Below are 25,460 nucleotides of genomic sequence, written 5' to 3'. Positions count from 1 at the left end.
TTAATAGCAAACAAAAACCAAATAACCCAATTAACAAATGGGCAAAGGACCTGAATAAGCATTTTTCCAAGAGGCATACAAATGGCCAACAGGCACATGAAAAATTGCTCAAGATCACTAAATCATCAGGGAAATGCAAATCAAAACCACAGTAAGATATCACCTCACAAGTGTTAGAATGGCTATCATCAAGAAGACAAGAGGTAACAAGTACTTGCAAGGGTGTGGAGAAAAGGGAGCGCTTGTACATTGTTGATGGGAATGTAAATTGGTGCAGCCACTGTGCGAAACAGTGTGGAAGTTCCTCATAAAATTTAAAATTGAATTAGCATATGATCCAATAATCTCACTTCTGGGTATATAGCCAAAGGAAATGAAACCACTATTTCAAAAAGATATCTGCACCCCCATGTTCATTGCAGCATTATTTACAATAGCCAAGATAAAGAAACAACCACTAAGTGTTCATTGACAGACAAATGGAGAAAGAAAAATGTGTTGTGTGTGTGTGCGCGCATGTGAATATTATTCAACCATGAAAAAGGAAATCCTGCCATTTGCAGCAATATGGATGAACTTCGAGGACTTTATGCTAAGCGAAATGCGTCAGAGAAAAGACAAAAAAACTGTATGATCTCACTTACATGTGGAATCTTAAAAAAGCTGAACTCATAGAAATAGAGAGCAAATTGGTGGTTGCCAGGGGTTGGGGATGGAGGAAATGGAGAGATGTTGCTAAAAGAGTGCAAACTTCCAGTTATGAGATCAATAAGTTCCGGGGATTTAATGTACAGCATGGGTGACTATAGTTAACAATACTGTATTGTACATATGCAAGTTGCTAAGAGCGTACATCTTAAATATTCCTACTACACACATACAAAAGTAAACATGTGAGGTGAAGGATTTGTTAACTAACCTTATTGTAGTAACCATTTCACAATATATACATCTATCAAATCGTATTGTACACCTTAAATTTACACAATATTATATGTCAATTTTATCTCAATAAAGCTATAAAAAAATTATCAGACACACAAAAGAGAAGGAAAATACAACCCATATAAGGAGAAAAGTCGGTTGATTGAAACTGACCCAGAAGTGACACAAGTGATGGAATTACTAGACAAGAACACTGAAACAGTTCTATCTTCAGTAAGCTAGAGGAAAAGCTTGAACATGTTAGGTAGAGACTGAAAGACATTTAAATGCACAAATCAAAGTCCTAAAGAAATACAATGTCCAAGAAAAATACAATGTTTCAGATGAAAAATACAGTGCATGGGATTAATGGCAGATTAAACATTGCAGAAGAAAAGGTCAGTGAACTTGAATATATAATAGTAGAAACTATCCAAATGAAACAGAAAAAAAAGAATATATAAAAAGACCATAGTATCAGTGAGCTGTGGACAACCTCAAATGGCCCAATACATGCATAATTGGAGTTACCAAAAGTGATGAAGATGGGGATTTTGAAGAAGTAATGGCTGAAAAAATTTCAAATTTGATGAAAATTATAAACCCACACATTCAAGAAGCTCAGAGAACCCTAAGCAAGAGAAACATGAAGGAAACTACACCAAAGCACATCATAATCAAATTGCTCAAGGCCATTGATAAGGAGCAAAATATTTTAAAGCAGCCAGGGGGAATAATACCAGTTATGTACAGAATAAAAGGTAAAGGGTGATGGTGAATTTCTGATAAGAAATAATGTAAGCTAGAATACAGTGGGAGATACTGAAAGTAAAAATAACTGTCAGCCTAGATTTTTTTTACTCAATGAAATTATTTTTTCAGGAATGAATTTGAAGTAGACTTATGCAGGCATACAAAAGCTGAAATAATTCACCACCTCCAGATCTGTACAACTAAAAATTTAAAGGAATTACTTCAAACCAGAGGAAGATTATACCAGATGGAATCAGGGATCTATACAAATGAATGAGGAAATTACTACATGGTTAATATCATGATGTTTTCCCTTATTATATAAATCTCTTTAAGAGATAATTGAATGTTTTCAGGATACGGTAAAAATGAATTGAGATGCTTAAAACATACATAGGAGTAAAATATATGACAGCAGTAGCACAGAGGCTGGGGTTAGAGGCAGGAAGTGGACATATACTGTTGTGAAGTTCTTATACTATACATGATGTAGTACATGACCCCAGACTACACTCTAATCGTTAGAGATGCATTCTACATCCGCCAAAGCAACCCCGAAAATAACGCAACAAAGTTTTATCTGATAAGCCAACAAAGGAGTTAAAGTGAATCAAAAAACGTACTCGAAAGAAACCAGAAAAAGGAAAAAATGGAGTAAACAGATGAGACAAATAGAAAACAAATAGTAAGGTATAGATCTAAACCAAAATAATATCACATCAAATGTTAAATGATCTAAATGTTAAATGATCTAAATGTTAAATGATCTAAACCACAGTTAAAAGTCATTGTCAGAATGCATATAAAAGCAAGATCAAACCATATGCTACATAGAACAAAATTTGTATTTAACATGTCTATATTTAAAAACGATTTTTTTTTAATTTTTAAAAAAAATTTTTTTTAATTTTTTAAAATTTAAAATCGATTAAAAATAAAAGGGTGGGAAAATATGCTAACACAGATTAAAATAAAGCTGGAATGCCTATATTAATATTATACAAACTAGATGTAACATCAGAGAATATCAATAGAGAAAGGGTCATTTTATGATGTTGATGTGGTCAGTTCATCAAGAGGACATAATAATCCTAAATGTTTACACAACTAATAATAGATCTTCCAAATATATGAAATTAAACAAAATGACAGAGCTGCAAGGAGAAACAGATTTACAGTTGCAGATTTTAATATCCTTCCTCAATAACTGATAGGTGGATAGAAGATTTGGCAGAAGACTTGAACAACTTTATCGACCAATTTGATCTAATTACCACTATACAACACTACTTAACAAAAGCATATTCTTTTCAAGTACACGTGGAACAGCTGCCAACATAGACCGTAATTTGGGCCAGAAAACAAATCTGATAAATCAAAAAGATTCAAGTTATATAAAAGATTTTCTCTGACCACAATGGAATTAATTAGAAATCAATTACTTCAAAGTATGGAAAATCCTCCGTATATTTGGAAAGTAAATAAAATGTAAAAATAACTAAAATGTAAAAACTGATGGGTCAAAGAAGGAATCAGTGCTGAATTAGAAAGAATTTTGATCTGAGTGAAAATGAAAACAACATATAAAAATGTGTGGGATCCAGCAGAAGCAGTACTTAGAAGGAGATGTATAGCATGAAATGCCTTTTTATAAAAGAAAAATGATCTCTAAACAATGACCTCAGCTTCTACTTTAAGGAATTAGAATAAGAAAGACAAAGTGAGCAACTAAGAAAGATCAGAGCAAGAATCCATGAAATAGAAAACAGAGAAATAGAGAAAAATTAAAGAAAACAGAAGTTGGTTCTTTGAGAAAGGTAGCATCATCAATAAAACCTCCATCTAGACTAATCTATCTACCTATGTATACACACACACACACAAATTATAGCAATATCAGGAATGAGGGAGCTTTCATTACTGCAAAATGTAGTTATTGAAAGATGCAGTATATTAAATAACTTTATGCCGACAGATTGAACTTTTTAGATGAAATGGACAAATTCCTCAAAGGACACACATTCTTTAATGCTCACTCAAGAAAAATTAGATGACTTGAATGGCCCTGTGTCTATTTAAGAAATTGAATTTCCTACAAATAAATGCTCAGGACCAGATATATGACTGGTGATGTCTACCACACATGTAAGTAACAGATAATACCAGTTCTTCACAGTCAATTTCAGAAAATTGAGGAGGGAATTCTAGCCAATTTACTTTTTTGAGGACAGCTTTATTTTTATATCAAAACCAGACTCAGATGTTATTAGGAAAATATAGACCAGTATCCTTCATGAGCATAGATGTAAAAATTCTTAATATTTTAGAAAGTTGAATCCAACAATATGTAAAAGGATAAAGCAGTAAGGCCAAATGACGTTTTTGCCAGTATTGAATAATTGTTTTAACATTAGAAAATTGATCAGTGTAAAAAAGAAAAACTGTATAGATTATCTCAATAGATGAAAGGCGGAAAAGCATTTGGCAAAGTAACATTTGTTTCTGATAAAAACTTTCAGCAATCTGGGAATGAGAGAAAACTTCCTCAGCTTCGTAAAGGGCATCTCTGTTAAAGCTAGGGCTTGACTTCCCTGTTGGCTCAGTGGTTAAGAATCTGCCTGCCAGTGCAGGGAACACGGGTTCGAGCCCTGGTCTGGGAAGATCCCACGTACCGTGGAGTAACTAAGTCCATGCACCACAACTACTGAGCCTGCGCTCTAGAGCCCGCGAGCCACAACTACTGAGTGCCTAGAGCCCGTGCTCCACAGCAAGAGAAGCCACCGCAATGAGAAGCCCACACACCGCAATGAAGAGTAGCCCCTGCTCGCCACAACTAGAGAAAGCTCACGCACAGCAACGAAGACCCAACACAGCCATAAATAAACGAATGAATGAATGAAAGAAAGAAAGAAAGCTAGAGCTAATGTGGTACCTGATGGTGACAGGCTGAACACTTTCCCTATCTCCAGGAGCAAGACAAGGACATCTGCTGCTGTCTGTCACCAGTTGTATTCAGCGTTGTTTAGCAGGTTTAGCAAGTGCAGCACAACAATGCAAAGAGGTAAAAGGCATTCAGATTGGAAGGAGAATTAAAGCTGTCCATTTACACATAATATGATTATTTATGTAGAAAATCTGATGGTATCTACAAAACAGCTACTAGAATTAATGAGTGTGATTAGCAGGGTTGCAGGATAGAAGATCAGTAAATAAAAGTCGATTGCAGACAAATAAAGGAAACATTTCTGCATTTAAAAAAGTCAACTGTGTGTCTTTATACATATACATATGCAATCAGAAGTTGAGATTTTCAAATACCATTTATGGTACCCTCCCCCTAAAATCGAAATAGTAAGGAATAAATTTGACCCAAAGGTATGGATAACTTACAGACAAAAAACTATAAAATATTGCTGAGAGCAATTTTAAAAGACCTAAAATAATGGAGGAGTATGCTGTGTTCATGGATTGGAAGACTCAATATTGTTGATTTTTTGGTTTTCCCCCAAATTAACCTATTGATTCAACCCCTTCCCAATCAAAATTTCTGTAGAAATTGACAAGCTGATTATAAAATTCATGTGGAAATGAAGAGTACCTACAGTAGTCAAGACAGCTTTGCAAATGAGGAGCAGAGTTGGAGGACTGACACTATTTAACTTCAAGTCTCATTTTAAAGATACAGTAATCAAGACAGTGTGGTATTATTGTATCGAGTGAGAAATACATCAGTGGAGCAGAATAGGATAGGAAGTCCAAAAACGTACCCACAAATACTGATACAATGAGTGTGGAAAAATGAAACTTGATTCCTCCCTCACAGTTTGCAGTGCATAATACAAAAGTGCAAAAACAATTTATTGGAGAAAAGGTAGTGTTTTCAACAAATGGTTTTGAACAATTGGACAACTGTATGGTAAACAGTGAACTTAAATTCTTATCTTGCACCATTAATATCCAAAATTAAACCAAATACTTCATCTACTTCTACCTGGGCCAAGTAGCCATTCTTCTGTTCAGATCTGGTTTAAAGCATGAACTGTGCCACAAACCCAGTGATCCATCCAAAAACAAGGACTGCAGCCTAAATTCCAAATACCACAGACTGAAATCTTCAGCCTTGCCTAAGGGAACACCTCGATCTTTGAACTTGAGTTCTTATCTTGCGTCATATGCAAAATTAACTCATAAGTCTAAAACCTACAATTAAGAACGTCTAGAAGAAAACATGAGAGAAAACTTTTGTGACCTTAGGTCAGAAGAAGATTTTTAGATAGAACTCCAAAAGCACAATCCAGTAAAGAAAAATAGGATAAATTGGACTTTATAAAAATTGTGAACTTCTCTTTGAAAGACACTGTTAAGAGATGGAAAGCACATGCCACGGACTGGGAAAGCATATTTGCCACATCATATATCTGACCTTAGGTCTTATATCCAAAATCATTATAAATAGCTTTCAAAACTCAGTAATAAGAAAAAGAAGTTTGTCATCAGGCTTGCCATGTTATATATAGACTAGTTGACTCCTTAAATGAAATGTTGATTTATAGCAAGGGTGGACAGGCTGTTTGTGCAAAAGACCAGATAGTAATAAATATTTTAGGCCAGCCACATACATTTTTTGTTGTGTATCCTTCTTTCGTCATTTTCGTTTGTTTGTTTTACAACCCTTAAAAAATGCAAAGCCCATTCTCAGCTCACTGGCCTTTCAAAAACAGGTCATAGGCCAGACATGGCCCATCTGTAAGTGCTGGTCTTCCAGCCCCTGATTTAGACTGTACGTCTCCTCTCTGGCATTTGGGCAGTTTGTATAGAAGGAGGTAGGTAGGGAATTACATGATTTTGAGTTCAGGCCTGAATGATTCTTCCAGATTGATTTAATGATTGACTTGACAGATGTATGTAGGTTGAGAGGTGTGCATTGAATAAATGAGCAACAAACCAAAAGCCTATATTTAATAATTTAAAAATATTTAAGAATGAAACTATTTCAGTTATATTTGGTGACCTCTTTTGCAGTCCGTGTGACCGTCCTCGTGTCATTGAGTCTCTGAGAGGAATAGAGGTGGTTGACGTCGCTGCTGGTGGAGCCCACAGCGCCTGTGTCACTGCAGCCGGGGACCTCTACACGTGGGGCAAAGGCCGGTATGGCCGCCTGGGGCACAGTGACAGTGAGGACCAGTTGAAACCAAAGCTGGTGAGGAGGAACTGTGCGCGGGAGGCCTGGAGGGACAGCTTGCTGTTGTCGTTATGCTTTGTAAAAATCCACAGTATTTCCTATTCCGGATTCTTTTTAGTTTCAGAGTTAACAGTGTTTTTTTTGGTGGGAATAAAAACCACCGTGGTATATATTCTATGGGTCGTTTAAACAGGATAGCGTTTGAAATACCCTTTTATCTACACTAGTAAATATTACTTGGCATCTAGCTAGAGGCTTTGTCTTCTGGGAGGTCCGCTGTGATTTAGGTGAGGCTGCAGGGTGGGTGGCAGGACTGAGCACTGGACATTGGGACCTGCCTCCTACCGCTGAGATGCTCACAGTTCAGATATGCGAGGGTGTCTTTTGTCTTGGCCTGCAGGACCATTAAGATTCCCTGTTGTTTGTAAAGAATTAAGACAGGCACCCTCCCCCCCACCCCACCCCCAAATCCCAGCACGTTAACCCCTCCGGGGAGAGCCTCCGTTCTGTTGCAGTCGGATGTCCTCAGTGCCCCTCTCTCTGCAGGTGGAGGTGCTGCAGGGCCACCGTGTGGTCGACGTTGCCTGTGGCAGTGGGGATGCCCAGACCCTCTGCCTCACGGAGGACGACACCGTCTGGTCCTGGGGGGACGGGGACTACGGCAAGCTGGGCAGAGGGGGCAGCGACGGCTGCAAGGCGCCCGTGAAGGTACGCTGCCTGCCGCCGCCTGCGTCTCAGGAGTAACCTAACTTCATCTTTAGCTTCTTTGCAAAACACATGATGGGTCACTGGGTGAAAAGGGAGTGAAAGACCCAGAGGTATGAAGATAGTTTTAAGTACTGTTTCGTGCTCTCTTGGGAATGTCTGTGGTCAGCGGGGCTTCACGCAGCCCATGGTTTTATTTAGCGTGCGGACCTGTTTGAGGGGAAGGACGACTTGTTCACACCCTTCTGTTCACAGAGGTCTGTTACGTATGGTTTCCACATTTATGAAAAAATTGTTGTGGGCTTTTGTATGTCAAGAAGGCATTAGACAGAGGCTTTGCACCTTGCAGGACTGAGATGTCGAATGTTGGGGGGTCTTGGGGGGGGAGGCCATTACTGCTATCATTGTGATGGGGGTAGGGTGAGGAGAAAACAGAGAATTAGGGGATAATTAATTTAAATTTGAGAACTTGAGTCTGGAAACAGTCACAGGTAATAAGGAACATAGTTTGCTAGGTGAGAAAAGATGTCAGCTAGGTAAATGAACCCCAACAAGACCTCTGGGTGCTGGCTGTGAAGGGTCTGGACCCTTGAGCATGCAGGGGTGGAAGTGGGCTCCAGTACTGACCCGATCAACGTCGTGTTTAATTGGAATAACCTGGGCAGGTGGATTGCTAGTGTCTGAAGTCAGAACCCTGGTTGTCTTGGCCATCCGTCCCCCGTTACCTGCTTCTTCTTCCCTGTGGGCCTGTGCATCTGATAGGGCTGGAGGGCAGATGGGAAGTGCAGGGCTTGCTGGAGAATGGGGCCACCACATCACAAAGAGAAATGGAGTTGGGAGAGTGAATGCTGGGGAAAGCGATCATAGAACTTCAACAGTGACGTGTTCATTTCCAGCAGTATGCGGCGGGTCTCACGGGTGGTGGCATGGCCGCCTGGCCGCCTGTGGCCTGTGCTCCCTCAGAGCCAGGGTTCCTGCCCCTTCTGAGAACACTTGGCTGTGTGGAGTAGGGTTTTATGTTGTAGTAAATGTTTGGTGTAGGAGTAAGGGCTTTCCGAGTTCTCTATTCGCGTCACTGCAGTCTCTATATGGGTGCAACCATCAGCAAAAACCTTGATTGAATCAGTCTAATTAAGCCTTTTCCCTTCTAGATCGATTCTCTGACGGGCCTTGGAGTGGTTAAAGTGGAATGTGGGTCCCAGTTTTCTGTCGCCCTGACCAAATCTGGTGCTGTCTATACTTGGTATGCAAGATTCTATTTATTTAAGTCCACCAAATCCAGATTGTTAATTAAAAGTCACTTTAACTGCCTTTTTGTAGATAGAAATGTGGTTTCTGTGGCAGGCTGTGGTTTGTGTCTTGCAGTGTCAGTGTGGTGTCTGCTCCAGGAGGGTGGCGCAGGGTGGTAAACAAGATGGCTTTGCACTCACAAGTTCCACGTTTCCTTGTGTGCAGGGGCAAAGGTGATTATCACAGGCTGGGCCATGGATCTGATGACCATGTTAGAAGACCTCGGCAGGTTCAAGGGCTGCAGGGGAAGAAAGTCATTGCCATCGCCACCGGCTCCCTGCACTGTGTGTGCTGCACTGAGGACGGTAGGTGGGAGGCCCAACCTTGTAACTTGGAGGTTTAGGGATAATCTGTGCAGCTCTAAGGTGGAGGGGGGATGGGGAGAGTCATACTATACTCTGAAAATACGCCTGTGGTTTTGGCCCTATCGTCTTCAGTCCCTGGTGTTAACACTGGTGAACATGTTGTGTTTCGTGGCTAACAGAGCAGGCCTGATACGGCTGTTTTTAGGAACACTCGCTTGCAAGGTTGGCCTTCGGCTGGCTTCTGGGAGCCTGGATTTCAGGAGGGCTCCCACCAGTCCTAATTGAAGGAGGCTTTGTTAGAATGTTTGCAAAGAGCGTGGTCTCTGCTGAAACCTGCTTCCTTCTGGGGGTCTGGAACTTGCGTACGTGCCAGGCAGAGTGCCTGCCTGACCTGCCCCAGTCAGAACCCTGGCATCGAGTCTCTTATGTCCCTGCTGGACGGCACGTCACAAGTGGCCACAACTTGTTACTGAAGGAACTAAATGCGTCTGTGTGACTCCACTGGGAGTGGGGGACCCTTGGAAGCTCACTCCTGGTTTTCTCTGCACTTCACTCATGTGCCTTTTCCCTTTGCTGATTTTGCTTTGTGTCCTTTCACTGTAATGAATTATAGCTCTGAGTATGATATGTGCTGAGTCCTGGAGTTCTCCTAGTGAATCATCAAAACTGAGGGTGGTCTTGGGAACCCCAAGACAGTGGCAAAAGGGAATTACAGATGGAATTAAGATTGCCAAATCAGCTGACTTTACAGTATGGAAATATTCTGAATTATTAGGTGAGCCTAGTAAAATCTCACACACCCTTCAGTGGAGAAAAGGAGGCAGAAGATCAGTGAGAGAGATGTGATGGAAGAAGGGGAAGGAGAGATTTTCCAGTTACGAGAGGGTCTCAACTTGCCATTGCTGGCATTGAAGGTGGAGTGAAGGGGCCAGGGAGTATGGGTGGCTGCTGGAAAACTGACATTCCCCAAATTTTGCTCCCTTTAAAAGGCTTCGGTGAATTATATGAACACGTGCCCTTTAATTAGTTTCGATGAATGAGTTTCATATATGAATATGCAACTTCTGTGGCTTGTGGTGGGACTGATGTAGTTCTTGATGAAGAAATTACAACACACTTTTATTTCCTTTATTATAATTTAAAATTTTTTGAAACATATATATAACACACTTAGAGAACAGTTGCAAGTATAGTACAAAGAACTTTTTCTTTTTCCATGTGAGAGATAGGTGATGCCATGGTGCCCCATTACCCTGAACAAGTGTGTATTTCCTACAGTGATGGGCCCTGTGCTACATAATCACAACATGGCCTTCAGTGAGAAAATACACACAGTTGTCACTCCACCTGACCTCCCTCTCTCTCCCCTCACAACATGGGCTCCATCAGCTGTGCTGCTCTTGTCTGTTCTGAGACAACCCTCAGTCACCCCTCAGGGTCATTCTTGTCAGTCTTCTTCAGTCTTCTTGGACTTTTTGGACCTTGACACTTTTCACACTGGTTACGGGCTGGTTATTTTGTAGAACATTTCTCAATTTGAGTTTGATGTTTCCTCAGTAGATTCAGGTTGCACATCTTTGATCTTAATTTATCCTGCATTCCTAACTCATTCTCAGTTCATCAGGTGACATGCATGTTCTCTTTGTCCCATTACTGATGGTGTTAATGTCAGTCACTTGATAAAGGTGGTGTAGCCAGCCTGTTCCACTGTGAACATCCTTTGTAACTAATAAGTATTTGGGAGGGTGTTTGAAACTATATAAATATTCCTTTTTCACTGAACATTTTATTTATTCTCATCAGATATTTAAATTTTTGTTGGTTTGTTTTCATCTTGTCGGACTCATGGTTTCCTAATTTATTTAATGAGTTACATATAAGCTGTTGCTTTTACTTACCTTGATGCTCAAATTGTGCCCTGTTTGGCTGGTTTCATCTCCTGAAGTTCCCACCCCGTCATTCATTGAGTACTTCCTTGCTTTCTGGCACAAAAAGACCTTCTGTCCTCGTCTTGACTCTCCATGTCTCAAGCTTAGAATTGTCTGTTTCCCCAAGGAGCCCTGGTGCCTTTAGAGGAAAATGGTGTTTGAAAGACAAGGTCAGGTCTATAGGTGTGCTCATCGCTAATGGAATGTCACTGCTCCCAGGCCTTCTTAGTGGACAGAGCTAGGGAATATATATGTAAGTAATACACAAAATTACATCTGTGTTTATTTCTATATGTATATATGTACATAGAGTACCACTTGTTCACACCAGTACCCCAAGGTACTGGACCACAGGTTCATTCTAGTTTTCTCTCTTTCCATACTTGTTACTCCTTTCTCTTTTGGTAAGAAACCTGGATCCCCTTACTGAGTAAGTAAGTGATTCACTTACTCTTCCTGTAGTGGCTGGTGTCCCATCGTTGCCTTTGCCTTCTCCCCTGGTGGATCCTCACCTCACTTGGGCTGTGACTGCCCACTCTGGACCGTGTCCCCACATGGGTGTACTGCTCCCTGCTTTGGCTGACTTCCCACACCTGGCTACCCTCTGTGTGGAAGTCCTTGTCTCTCATGCACTCTGATTCCCTGCACCCAGCTGCGCCTCTGCGGAGAGGCTCTCTTCCCCTTGCTTGCACTCTGACACCTACCCAGTGGCTTTAGGACTGAGTTCTCTAGAGCAGGAAGGGGCAGGACACAAGCACACTGCCCTTGATCATGTGGGCCTTGCACTTTGCACAGTGGTGCTTATGGCTTCATGGCACCCTGAGGAGTCTGTGGATTTGCAAGGCTTGTGATGTTCCTAGAGAACTAAACTCATTTCTATTCTAGTCACCACCTTACCCATACAGTGGTGTTTCATGGTTGGAATCTAGTATGGTATGTTGAAAAATATGATTCTCATCAGTGAGATATGAATGAGAGATTCATATCTCATGTTTAGGATATGAATAACCATTGGAAGAACAACATGTTCCTTTAAAACATGGATTTTGTTTGGTTAAAAACTGACTTTCTCTTCCTTTGACATACAAAATCAATTTGGATTGTAAGTATTTACCATCTGTTTTTTTTTTTCTTTGCGGTATGCGGGCCCCTCACCGCTGTGGCCTCTCCTGTTGCGGAGCACAGGCTCCGGATGCACAGGCTCAGCGGCCATGGCTCACGGGCCCAGCCACTCCGCGGCACGTGGGATCCTCCCGGACCGGGGTACGAACCCGTGTCCCCTGCATCGGCAGGCGGACCCCCCACCACTGCGCCACCAGGGAAGCCCTACCATCTGTTTTGATGTTACTTGTTCTGATTAAGAACTGCTCCAGTTACATGCTTAGTCCTGTGAACAGACACGGTTGGAAAAGCCGTGTTAGCAGCAGGGGAAGGGTCCTGGGAAGCCTGCTACCTCTTTGAGTGTTGTGATTAGAGACATCTAGATCACCGTAAGGTTAACATTTCACAGACAACCGCCGACACCCAGCTGGAGGGCAGCGAGGACTGTACGTGTGGGAAGATGGTGGTGGTTGTGCGTTCATTGGTCCTAGTATACAAGTCCTTGTTCTAAATCTGCATTAGGTGAAGTTTATACGTGGGGCGACAATGATGAGGGACAGCTGGGAGATGGAACAACAAATGCCATCCAGAGGCCTCGGCTGGTAGCTGCCCTTCAGGGCAAGAAGGTCAACCGTGTGGCCTGTGGCTCAGCACACACTCTCGCCTGGTCAACGAGCAAGCCCACCAGTGCTGGGAAGCTCCCTGCACAGGTTAGTGGCGATTGGGTGAGTGGGCCAGCAGGCATGCAGGTCGTGACAAAGTTACAGCCTGTGTATTGAATTATGCGTGTGCAAGCATGCGCGCACTTTGTTTTCCCCTTATACATTTACAGAGGTGCTCTACTGAAAATAATTTATAATTATTGGTAATGGTAAGAACAGTATTTTTAAGAACATTAATTATTCACACCTGTCGACATTCTGTGTGTATCAGTGTGTCACCTTTATTCAAAATTTTATAAACTATATAAAACCATTCTGGTAGTTCAGGCTGCATGTTTTCTGTAGTAAATATATTTCTATACGCTAATTTTTTTTAACGTTCTCTTTGTTTTACGTTTCTTGGCTCAGGCAAAATGGCCAAAATATTATTTTAGAAACAGCAAGATATTTTAAACCAAACTCAGAAGTCATAGTGCTTCTGTGTTTTCAAAAACAGTATTTTCAGAATCCATCTACTATACTATGGCTTACCTGTGCGTTTGGCGCCTAAGTTGACTTAACGCAGTTTCCATGTTTCAGGTCCCCATGGAGTACAGTCATTTGCAGGAGATCCCAATCACAGCACTGCGGAACCGGCTGCTGCTGTTGCATCACATCTCAGAGCTCTTCTGCCCCTGCATCCCCATGTTTGACCTGGAGGGCTCTCTCGATGAAACTGGACTCGGGCCTTCTGTGGGCTTTGGCACTCTGCGAGGAGTTCTGATATCCCAGGGAAAGGTACCGCTCTGGTAGCAGTTTTTACTGTAGGTGATATTGGTATCTTCAGTAAGTTTTATCCAACAAAAATTCCTAAAGTAGGAATGTATTGAATACAGCTCATTCAGCAAATGTTCACTGAGCACCTACTATATGCCAGGCTCTGTCCTGGGTACTTAGAATGCATCGAAACAGACAAAAATCTCTTCTCTTTTGGAGCTTATGTTAAAAATGAATAGTGTGGTGTGCTGCCTTTTCCCCCTGTAATCTCTGTTTTCCACCTCCCCAGAAGGGGGTTGGCAGACCTAAGCTTCCATTCTTACAGTGTTCTCTGCTGTCCTGGCCTTGAGGCTTTACGGCAAATCCCTGCCGACAGCAGGAAGGAAAAATAATGGGATAATTTCTTCTCCAGGGATGTCCAGCAGAGGGACCTGGACGTTACAGATCGCTTGGATAGAAGTTCGGTACCAGGATATGTAGAAATTCCTGGCCGAAGGGTAGTTTAACAGCCTCTGAAAAGAATCATGAATGAAGGCTTCTGAAAGTCATGAGAGAAATTTTTGACCCATTGACATTTGTAATAATTTGAGCTTTCTAGAATGAAATGCCTGAAGTCATCAAGTTTCTGGCAAGCAGCTTGACAGGGTGTCCTGGAAGAGGCTCGATTGTTGTATGGTAGGGGGAATATTTGTATAGGGAAAAAAAAGCATAGAGGTCAAATTGAGGAATCCTAGTCCTGAAGAGTCTGATTCTGTGACATATATTGTTATCCAAGGTTATGATCTATTCTTATTGATAATAAAATTTAGATGTTTTGGAGTACTGTCCAAACAGATTTTTTTTCAGGATTAGCTTTATTTCCTAAAATACCTAGCCGAAGGAGACTGGTGCACACGTTTTATTTTTATGTGTGGCTTAGAGACACGTAGACAGTGATGAGGATTGTGGTAATGGTAAGAGCTCTCTGATGACCCGGAGCAGGAAAAAATTGTGGGCAGGTAAAATCAATATGAGACTTTACTTCAACCATTTTTCAATAATAAAAATGGCAAATTTGATTACTTTCACCGATTTTTTAATCCCTCAAAGCAGAGGTGATAATAAGCAGTAAAAGGGAAAAAGCCTCTCCTTGTAGGGAGGAAACAAAGCGAGAGGTAGCACGTGTCTCACGCTGAGTATGTGAGTGTCGTGCAGGCTGGGAGCGCAGGGCAGGGACGCCCAGGGAGGCTGAAAGGGCACCCTCAGCCACGGGGGTGTCAGCCTCTATTCTGGTCCTCGTTGGAAAGGACCGCCTCTGCAGGAAATTCTAGGGAGTGGGTTTCGTTGGTGACTGTGGAGAGCTGTTACCAGGGCCCAGAAGAGAGCGAGCCACGGGAGGGCGGGGCTCGCGGGGCACTCCGTGGGGAAGGGAGCTCATGCCTGGAGCAGGACCAAGCAGCGAGCAGGGTGTTGGTCCTTGGGGTGGAGGGTGTGCAGGAATGCGTGGGGAGCGGCCTGCCTCTGCATCGCCTATTATATGGTGCGGGGTGTGTGTCTGTGGGCCCCCCGTGTGATGGCAGCACCTCTTCCCTTCCCATCTTCACAGGTTGGAGCTCTCAGGCTCTGACCTAAGAGGGGGGTGCAGACCTTGCTGTCGGCACCTCGTGGCCCGCCCTCCGCTCCTACCCCAGCCGCCCTGTCTCCAGAAGAGAGCCCAGTCGTCCACTTGGCAGGGACCTGGGGCTGCCACTGGTCCTGCCTCCTCCGGGTGTCTGGACTCTCCTCCCGTCCTCACGCACACGCACACGAGCACGTGTCCCCTGCGCCCAGGCCCACGTGGGCATGTGTCTCCCTGGGTGAAGTTGGGGCCTGCTCCCTTTGCTTGCCGTCTTCACCCTGGGTTTTCCAGGTTTCTTTCAGTGCCCGGTGCCCATGAGTTCCCTCCCTCACTGGCTTCGCCATCCCCATCCCACCCTGGCCCGCTCCCCGGCCCTGCTGCAGCTTTGTGGCCGATGTCTCTGCTGGGACAGCAATACTGTATAATTAGTGCCTCAGTCCTGCCACTAGTGGACTTGCAGTTTGGCTGGGAAACCTCGGTTTTCTGTTTAACCCTCGGAGCCTGGCCTGAGCCCTGGGTTGGAGCAGGTGGTCCCCGGGCTCTGGCCCTCGCCCCTCTCTGTGCAGTGCGTGCCGGGTGCCTCATGCCTCCAGATGGCAGGCAGGGGGTGCTGCTAAGCACTGGCCCTGCCGGCTGCCTGAGCCTCTGCACGGGCTTGCGTGTGGATGCCAGGCTACCCCCCTGGGCCACCTCATGACCCGACAAAGGGAGTTTTGTGATGTGAAATATCTGTGGGTAATACTTTCTATATCACATTCTAAATTTTGTCTCTCGTGTTTTAGGAGGCGGCTTTCCGAAAAGTAGTACAAGCAACTATGGTGCGAGATCGCCAGCACGGTCCCGTGGTGGAGTTGAACCGGATCCAGGTAACAAGTGGAGATGGCTTTCTGTTCTTAGATGTGATGGCTTTGTGGTTGTGAGGCATGACCCCTCAGCCGGGGGCAAGTGCTCGTAGAAAACCTTCTCTCATGCCCTTGCTTTAGAGAGCAAGGTGCCACATGTGTGAGATGTCCAGTGCTGAGACTGCCAGGTGGCAACGTTAGTGGTTTTCTTTATAACGGAAAGAAGAAAGGCTTATTTCAGATAACCCAGAACCACAAATCCAGATAAGCAAAAGGGGAAAAGTAAAAATGACCCATATTTCCACCACATAGTGATAACTGCTGCTAACATTTGGGGGGTGTGTATCTGTTGGTTGTAAACTGAACTGGATGACTCTCTTTTGCAACTTGCTGTCTGTTGCTCTTAATGCATTGTAATAAGCACCTCCCTGTCCCATGCTGTAGGGCCGTGGGATTGTTTACGCCAACCAGCTGCCCACGTTGATTTCTCTGCTGGGGGCTAGAAGGCTAGGGTATAGCAGGGCCAGGTGGTGTGGCCCCAGCTACGTGTGTGTCTTCAGTCACCCCCTTGGGTTAGGTTTTGAGAGGCAGAGCAGGTTCCCTGTTCCCGCCAGCCTCATACCTTCCCCGGCTCTGATGGCTGCTTACTTTGCCAGTTTAATAGGCCAGAATCACTTATACTAAGACTGTGTCACAGTAGTAATTGAAGAAGTGAAAAGTAGACCGTCTCTGACTTTGTACTGCTGCCAAATGTATATAAGCTTCGAGCTAAAAGAATTAATTAAAACCAGAGGAAGCCCAGCACTGCTGATGGCGTGTGTGCACTTGACATTTCCCACGCCAGCGAAGTCGGCCCCGCCTCTTGGAGCAGGAGCAGAGCCTGAAGAGCAGATGCTTTGTTCCTGAGCCGTCATGTCAGCACATGGTTTCTACCCTGATGCTGGTTGTATGACTAGACTTTCTTCCAGAGCTGTTCCTGGGGGCATTTTCAATTAAGGCATCAAACTCTTTTCTTTTGTTGGAGAACACATGTGACCATGCTGATGGAAGTGGTTCCTTCACTGACGTCATAGTGTTTAATGTGAAGCTGGAGGTCAGTCAGCCCATTCCACAAACAAAAGGGCTGTTTTAACTAGGGTCATAAAAAAGCTTTTATTTCCCCACCTTGGAGGATCATTTTGGTTTGCTCTACATTATTAGGGTGTAAATACTAAAGTTCGTAAGTGAGGAAAGCTGATCGTCTAATTCAGACAGTTGGGTGTTCCTGGATTGCAGGCCTGCCTCAGCTGTGCACAGGCACCACATTGGGGCCAGTGGCCCAGTGTGGGTGTCCAAGCCCAGGGCCCTTGGCACCAGGGAACCTGGCTAACCTGGAGTCCACACCAGGCACATTTTCCAGTCATTGTGTGCTCAATGCCTCTTCTTTTCTCATCTTGGCATCCCCAGCACAGTGAGTTATGAAAATGCTCGGTGTGTGTCTGAAAGAACAGAATAGGTAAGGAGAGAAACAAATTTGTATTAGACATTTTTTAAAAGGCGTATAAACAACCTTCAACACAGCGTGCAATGCTCATTGATGTCACAGGGGCCACTCCGGGCCACCCAGCGGTCCTCAGGTGCCAGAGCCAGGTTCCCTTCAGTTCAGGGTTTCAAACATACTCTTGAAATTGGGAAGGTCCTCCACAAAGATGGATATAAAGTAGAGCAGAGTGGTGCGGGGGGCATTCTGTGACTCCAAGTTGAACGCAGACACCAGCAGTGACCCAGAAAGGTGGTGCGGGCATCCTCTTCCCTGTGCTGTCCCAAGGCTGCAGCCTTCTCTCGTGGGGATGCCCTTGGAGACATTTTCTTACTGTCTGTCAGAAGTGCTGTAGAGACACTAAAAGTAGGCCATGTTCTTGGAGGGTTTCTCTGTGTTTGAATTTAATTTAGTTTTGTAACAGGATCTAAAAATCTGTGTACATTAAAAACTCTAAATGTATTGCAGATAATGCTTGCTCATTTCTGAAAATTTAGAAAATTCAAATTAAAGACCATTAAAACCACCTATATTCCTGCTGTCCAGAGGTGTCAGGTACACAGCCCTGTCCTTGCAGTGTCCTGGCTGTGTTCACATAACCATGTTCCTTCATAGCAGCTGAGAGCATCAGTCTGTGTTAACTGGCACTGTAAACGGAGGTGATGTGACCTTTCGAGTGGGCAGCAGGTCTGTGTCTTACCCCTCACGTAGGAACGCATCCTTCTTCCTTTCTGTAGCTCACTCTCCCCTGGGCGCTGTGTGCCTTAGAGAGCTGCTGTTAAGGTCAAATGAAATGACATATGAGAACGTGCAGCTGACTGTGTGGTGCACAGGAAACCTCACTCCACAGGAAACTGTTGTCATCGTTCTTATATTTTTAGTCTTGAGAATGGTAATTTATGCAGTGAGGAGAATTAGCTGTTAAACTCAGCCTAGAACTCACGAAGAAGTTAAGGATGGTGAGAGTTTAGCCAGAAGAGTCAAGTGAAAGTACATTCTCACAATCATATTTTCCTTAACTTCTCATTTTGCAGTCATTTCAGACTGAGCTTCTTGGGTGATTCTGAAGCACAGCCTAGGCTGCAAGCTGCAGGGTTACTGAGGCCACACTAAGTGAGGGCTTGAGGGCCATTGTTATGATCTGTTGGGGAATCTTAGCTTATGATGAGAAATACAGGTGGGACAAGTGATCATACTTGGAGACACAGTGACCCCAAGAGTTGAGCAGGGTCTGTGCAGGTGAGGAAAGGAGGGGAGGAAGGTTCTGTCCTGGCCCAGATATTACAGGCCAGGTTTGGTCTCAGAGCCCCTTGGGGTGACCCTGCCAGGGCTGATGGTCTGCTCGGAGGGCGCTTTCAGGGCTCCTGGCCGCTTCTTCACGGAGACCGTGGGCAAGGTTACAAAGTGTGAGGGTGAGCCAGGCTGCAGCTCCTGCCCGCCCGGGCTGCTGCAGTCCTTCCTGTGGTCTGTGATTTCTTGAGGGCATGTTTGCTTAGCCACCACCGTCCTGCCGGGCTGCGTGTGCTGGCGAGCGCGCCCTGGCCCCATGAGCACAGCTGTCCAGCAGGCAGCCTGCATCAGGGGAGGGAAAAAGAGGAGCGCAAGGCTGGTCTTCGGGGTCCTCAGCAGGCGTGGGTGAGGAGGCGAGGACATAGGTCAGTCCTGGGAGGTCCAGCAACCCTTCGTGCGTGCACAGGTGTGCTCGGGGGGTTGTGCTTGAGCTTGCTGGGCGCTCGTGGCGGCCTGAGGTTGTAGGGGCCGTGCCACACGTCTGGGTGCTGCTTGCTGTCTGTAGGGTCTCCTGCCCCCACTCCCCGCTGGTGACCAGGACAGGACAGGCGAGGGTAACGGGAGGGGTGACTGGCCGCAGGGCCCTGCTTTGGATGCAGGGGTTCCAGGGCCAGTCGGCTGCCGAAGATGGCACCTGTGTGCTTTCTGCTGTGGCCCCCCTTCTGTATGTTCTTTGTCTCCCTCTCTAGGTCAAGCGTTCAAGGAGTAAAGGTGGCCTAGCGGGCCCTGATGGGACCAAGTCTGTCTTCGGGCAGATGTGCGCTAAGATGAGCTCATTTAGTCCTGACAGCCTTCTCCTCCCACACCGCGTCTGGAAGGTCAAGTTCGTGGGTGAGAGCTTGCGTGCGCCGAGGGGCGGTGGTGTAATGGGTGGTGCGAGGAGAAATGAGCGGCCCTCAGCCACTCCCCAGGGAGCTTTGGCGCAGTGACCGTGAGCTGCCGACCCTCCTTTCCCCCCAGGTGAATCTGTGGATGACTGTGGTGGTGGCTACAGTGAGTCCATAGCTGAGATCTGTGAAGAGCTGCAGAATGGACTCACCCCGCTTCTGATCGTGACGCCCAATGGGAGGGACGAGTCGGGGGCCAACCGCGACTGCTACCTGTTCAGCCCGGCTGCCAGGGCGCCCGTGCACACCAACATGTTCCGCTTCTTGGGTGGGCCTCTTGCGTGGGTGCAGTGCTGCAGCTGTTCCGCTGTGTGTGCCCTGTTAGCTTAATGGCTGCTGTGTCTTGGGAGTGGTGTAGCTGTTTTAAATATCTCCTTCGAGCTTTCTCAGTGTGTAGCTGCAGGGACGTGCAGAGCCGGACCATTAGCAGCTGTGTGCTAAGGACCAGGAGGTGCCTTTGGCACTCAGAGGATCTGAGATAGCGTGTGTCTGCATCCTAAACGTATCTGAAACTTGGGATCAGATCTTAGGATGTCTTGATACTTGGCCACCTGTTCATTGAGGGTCTGTGCCCATTAACTCACGGCACTGCCTGCACCTCTCCAGGCACTGCGAGCACCTCCTTGAGAAGCTCGGCTGTTGGCTTTGCCGTCAGAGGATTGGCCTCTGTGGCTACAGCTGTTGGTGGAAAGAGCAGAAGAGTTATAGACTTCACCCATAGGGGCAGAGGGAGCGATGAATTCAGAGTAGGGTGTAAGGGTTAAGGACAGACCTAAGTCTCTGTGAATTGGGGTAATGTTGGTTTAGAAGGCACTGAGGCCCCAGTGAAGAGCTCATCTCTGCTGCGTTGTTGAATGGACTGGATGTTCTGTCATCCGTTCCAAGTATCTCCTGTTTCTTGTGTTTCGAACGAGCAGGTGTGTTACTGGGTATTGCCATCCGGACTGGGAGTCCTCTGAGTCTGAACCTTGCTGAACCTGTCTGGAAGCAGCTGGCTGGGATGAGCCTCACCATTGCAGACCTCAGTGAGGTAACCTCCAGGAGGGAGAGGGCTGAGAGATGTGACACCTTGTGTGCCCAGCACAGAGCATGGGGGGCGTCCCCTGGGGTCTGGTTAAGAGGCACAGGCTGTCCCGAGGTGCTGACGTACTCGCAGGTGGTCAGGCTGCTGGCTGTCGGCCGCCTTCTAGTAGCAGAGTCGGGGTGTGGACACAAGGCCAGTCCGTTTCTAGACCTTGATGCACCAGCTGCTTGTGGGCTTTGCCACTTGTACGGTCTCGTCAGATAAGAAAGCCCTCTGTCTTTCCTGTGGCACAGCTGAGCCCGTGGGCAGCTGGGGGGAAGTTGAGGCTCCCGGGGCCTCCCTAGATGTGGTTCCCTTGGTTCCATGAGTGAGGTTGGGACTCGCCTGTGAGCAGTGCCTGTCGCGCTCTCAGTGAGTGGTTTTAAAGACTTCCTTGTTACATGTTCTTTCTTCAGCTCCTCGGGTAAAATGCTTCCCCGCTGCCCCTCTTTTATTCCCCGGCACGCGCAGTACACTGGGAGCCTTGCCGTACGCCCCAGGCAGATCGAGGCCTCGCGCGACTGCGTGTCGGGTGTGAACTGGGGCCTGGGGTGCGGGAACAACCCCGACCCAACAAACGGACTCCCTTCTCCCCTTGAAAGGTCGATAAAGATTTTATCCCTGGACTCATGTACATCCGTGACAATGAAGCCACCTCGGAGGAGTTTGAGGCCATGAGCCTTCCCTTCACGGTGCCAAGCGCCAGCGGCCAGGACATCCAGCTGAGCTCCAAGTACACACATATCACCCTGGACAACCGCGCCGAGTATGTCCGGCTCGCAATGAACTACAGGTACGTGGTCGTCTGCCCTCCAGTGTTTCAACTCAGTAAATAGCAAAAACAGCAGAAAATGGTTTGCTTGGGTGGCCGCTTTCTTTCCACAAGGAAAATGTAATGGACTTGGCTCCATCGTGATCAGGGTTGGAGTACTTACTATTCTCACCCGAGATTCCTGGCTCTGATCAGAATACCAAGGTGAAGAGAATCCCCGTTTGGGGACTGTCCCAGCAGAGGTCACAGGCCTTTGTGTGCCACCTCTCCGGGAGCAGGGCTGTGTTTGGGGCGTCTCCACCCCTCGCCTGGCCCTTGCGCCACCGTCAGCTACGGTTGCTGCGTGGCCTCCGGCGACGTCCGCTCAGTGTGCTGCTTGGGAGCCTTCTCCTCCAGAAGCACCTGGCTGGGTGTTGGGATGAGGGCCCGTGCGTCAGGTGGGCTTCGCTTGCTAGGCTCTGCCTGAGGCTGGTCCTGGCAAGTGTCCTGTGCCATCCGCCCGTGTTCCTTTCTGTCTCGTGCCCTAACTCGCCAGTCACCAGGGCCTTGGACGCGGCATCTGCTTTCGGGAAGTTCTTACCGTGGGTGCTGTGAGGCCTGCTCGCTGCCTCTGCTTGTCGGACTCTGGCTCCTTCCTGGGAAGCAGGGGGGATTGAGAATTGTGTCTTGGAACGTGTATAGCCGTAGCTAGTTTTTGAGGTCGCGTTCCCTGTGCCAGTGAGATGGCCCCACTCCGTGAGAAGCTCTGAGACTCTGTCTGCAGAGCCACACCTGGCTCATCTGTGTGGCAAGGCTCGGTTGGTATGAGCAGAACAAGGTCTACATCACCAAAGACAGAAGTGTGAAGTGAGTGTTTTCTTTCAGACTCCACGAATTTGATGAGCAGGTGGCTGCTGTTCGGGAGGGGATGGCCCGAGTCGTGCCTGTGCCCCTTCTTTCTCTGTTCACCGGATATGAACTGGAGACAATGGTATGCCCGCCGCTTCGTGCTGCCGCCCTGGAATGCCTTCTCATGGTCATCCACTGAGTCAGTGCCGCCAGTTCACCTCTCAGTTAACTCTTGCTCTTGGAGGTCTGAGATACACTTGTGCCTTTTGGGTGAAGTAAGCCATGCTCAGGGAGCGATTAGTCCCCGCCTCCCCCGCCCAGCCCTGGCCCGCACACGGCAGGCCACAGGGCCTGTCCTCCCACCCATCCCCTAGGGCCTCCCACGCCTGAGCCTCCCCACACCAGCCCTGGGAGAAAGGAGCGGTGGACCCTGTGCTGACGCAAAGCGTGTCCCTCCACAGGTGTGCGGCAGCCCAGACATCCCCCTGCATCTTCTAAAGTCGGTGGCAACGTACAAGGGGGTGGAGCCTTCCGCACCCCTGATCCAGTGGTTCTGGGAGGTGATGGAGTCCTTCTCCAACACTGAGCGCTCCCTCTTCCTTCGCTTCGTGTGGGGCCGCACGAGGCTGCCCAGGACCATCGCCGACTTCCGGGGCAGAGACTTCGTCGTCCAGGTGCGGCTCCGACACACCCCGCGGCGTCAGCCGAGGGTCGTGTTCCTCGCACGCAGCCCTGCCCCAGCTGGGAAGGCGAGCAGGTCTCTCCTGTTACGTGGTTTTCCTTCCCTCTGGAAACAAAAATGAAAAACACGTAACTTCTTTGGTTTGACAGCTCAAAATTCAATGACTATAGGTCTTGGGTACCACTGCCTACTTCTAAAAAGTTTTATCTGGCCACCACCAGAATACACTGCTGTTATGTCAGCGTATCCTAGGTTGTTGAGCACACACATCACTTAAAGCGTTTATTTGATTCTCTGGTTGAATTAGGTGAATCACTGAGTAATGCTGCTTACTGAGAAAAATCAGCGCTCATCAGATTGAGTTTTGCTTTGAGTTCTGACTCTGCGGTCCGTGGTCAGAGATAGGCTCTGTCTACCTGTCAGGCCCTGGGGGTGAAATGACCTGATTCCCCACTGCCTACTCTCAGTTGACTTTGCCAGTCGCAGTGCTGAGGGGTGGAGTTTACCGCAGAGAGAGGGATTGGAAGTCCACTCTCCCGCATGTTTGGCGGGATTCGGGGACGACTCCTTGCCCAGTGCACCCTGTCCTGGGTCTCTGGCCAGGGTTACAGAAGTAGTCCCCTCTCAGGGAGATCTTTGAGAGCATATGCAGTTTTCCTCTCAGAAGGTAGGTAATTTGTGGGGTTTTTCCACAGTTCTTGCTGGCTTCCTAGCATCTTAATCTGTTGTGGTTGAAAGTGGGCTGATAGATTCAGGGAGAGCTTCCCCACATGGGTGATGGCTAAGCCCGTGCCTTTGCACCGGACCCTGTGTCAGTGGGTCTGGGGTCCCACCTTGTTGACCGGGGGTGGGTGGAGCCATCTGACTCTCCTCACAGCATTGGTCTGTAAAAGGCAATTGTCACAGTAACCAGTTGCTATTTTTTTATTGAAAGTCCTGGGAAATAGTTAGTTGCTCCTTTTTATTTATGAAATTGGCTAGATTTTGTGTTTTCTGATATTTTGTTATTTTTAGGCAACAAAATATGATGCTTTATGTGAATGAGAGTCAAGAGTCTAATGAACACAATAAAATAGATTGTGGTTTTACCTGTCCTTGTACATAGTCTGTGATGATTTAACATTTTTCATTAACAGGTATTGGATAAATACAACCCTCCTGACCACTTCCTTCCTGAATCCTACACCTGCTTCTTCTTGTTGAAGTTGCCCCGGTATTCCTGTAAGCAGGTGCTAGAGGAGAAACTGAAATATGCCATCCACTTTTGCAAGTCCATAGACACAGATGATTATGCTCGCATAGCCCTCACAGGAGAGCCGGCTGCAGATGACAGCAGTGACGACTCAGAGAATGAGGATGTGGATTCATTTGCTTCAGACTCTACACAGGATTACTTAACAGGACACTGAGGTGGAGAAATGGCATCCATCACAAGACACCACAAGACTGAGCGAGGAGGCAGAGTGCTGCAGTTCAGACTGCAGGGTGTGACGTGTGCCATGAAAAGGGTTAGCCCCCTAACGTGTGGGAGAATGATCAGAAGGTCAGCCTCGCACGTGGAGACTTAAAAGGGGCTTCTTACCCACAATGCTGCATTACATGTAGGACTTCTGCGTTTACTAAAGTGTGTAAATGTTTAATATAAATAATGAATTGCAGCGTCCCAAAAATGAATAAAAAGCCTTTTTCCCTGTGGGTGCAATAGATTGGTTTTTTCCCTTCCTTTTAAGTGTTGTGCATTGCCTTGATTGTACATTGGAAATACTGTGTAACAATTAAATCGTATCATAAATATTTCAATTAATTTTACTCGGAATTTGTTTATTAAAAGTTTTTTGAACATTAAATGATCAGTATTACTTGAATGCATCCAGAGGTTATTTAAACCAAAATCAAAACAAAAAGGCCATCAGCCCCCCTCTCCTCCCCAGGTGCACATTCTAGCGTATGCGGTGTGTAACTTGAATTGAGGCCTTTCTGTGAGCAGTATCATAACTTCTATCATGGAAAGTACTATATATAATGTTTGTGTCATGTATATGCCTAAATTTTAATACCCTATAAATAAAACATCTGTCACAAAATTGTTAAGCTGATCTTTCTTATGTGGTTAGACTAGCACTGGTGGGTGTGCTGCCACCCCAAAATAGATTAGTGTTTGATGCAGCATTAGTTAAAGCCATTCCAGTCTAGTTAGACTTTTTTGGTTACAAAACCAAACTCACTGCAGTGACAAAGGGAGTGGTCCTCAGGAGACTGGAAGGGCTCCAGGGGAGCAGCTAGGGTCGGGAGCCTTCAGCGTCCCTCCCCTGTCCTCCATGCCATCTGCCTCTGCAGCCTTGGTTCCTTCCTGTCCCATGGGCCTGGGGGCAGG

At 46.3% G+C, this 25,460-nt stretch overlaps 1 protein-coding gene across 1 annotated transcript in view; it reads left to right on the top strand.

Annotated features, from left to right (window-relative positions):
• HERC2 (HECT and RLD domain containing E3 ubiquitin protein ligase 2) overlaps positions 1 to 25,170 on the top strand; it is a 230,619-nt gene extending 205,449 nt beyond the window's left edge. Inside the window, exons 80-93 of the mRNA XM_060153132.1 lie at positions 6,700 to 6,877; positions 7,406 to 7,567; positions 8,716 to 8,807; positions 9,020 to 9,159; positions 12,711 to 12,898; positions 13,430 to 13,627; positions 15,986 to 16,069; positions 19,544 to 19,685; positions 19,815 to 20,009; positions 20,659 to 20,771; positions 21,407 to 21,597; positions 22,441 to 22,546; positions 22,866 to 23,078; positions 24,223 to 25,170. Of these exons, the coding sequence (XP_060009115.1) occupies positions 6,700 to 6,877; positions 7,406 to 7,567; positions 8,716 to 8,807; positions 9,020 to 9,159; positions 12,711 to 12,898; positions 13,430 to 13,627; positions 15,986 to 16,069; positions 19,544 to 19,685; positions 19,815 to 20,009; positions 20,659 to 20,771; positions 21,407 to 21,597; positions 22,441 to 22,546; positions 22,866 to 23,078; positions 24,223 to 24,495 (2,275 nt within the window). The 3' untranslated portion in view covers positions 24,496 to 25,170. The remainder of the gene's footprint in view (positions 1 to 6,699; positions 6,878 to 7,405; positions 7,568 to 8,715; positions 8,808 to 9,019; positions 9,160 to 12,710; positions 12,899 to 13,429; positions 13,628 to 15,985; positions 16,070 to 19,543; positions 19,686 to 19,814; positions 20,010 to 20,658; positions 20,772 to 21,406; positions 21,598 to 22,440; positions 22,547 to 22,865; positions 23,079 to 24,222) is intronic.
• The last annotated feature ends 290 nt before the right edge of the window (positions 25,171 to 25,460 follow it).

The sequence above is a fragment of the Lagenorhynchus albirostris genome, chromosome 6 (assembly GCF_949774975.1).
Source record: "Lagenorhynchus albirostris chromosome 6, mLagAlb1.1, whole genome shotgun sequence".
NCBI lineage: Eukaryota > Metazoa > Chordata > Mammalia > Artiodactyla > Delphinidae > Lagenorhynchus > Lagenorhynchus albirostris.
This window is presented reverse-complemented; position numbering and strand designations above follow the sequence as displayed.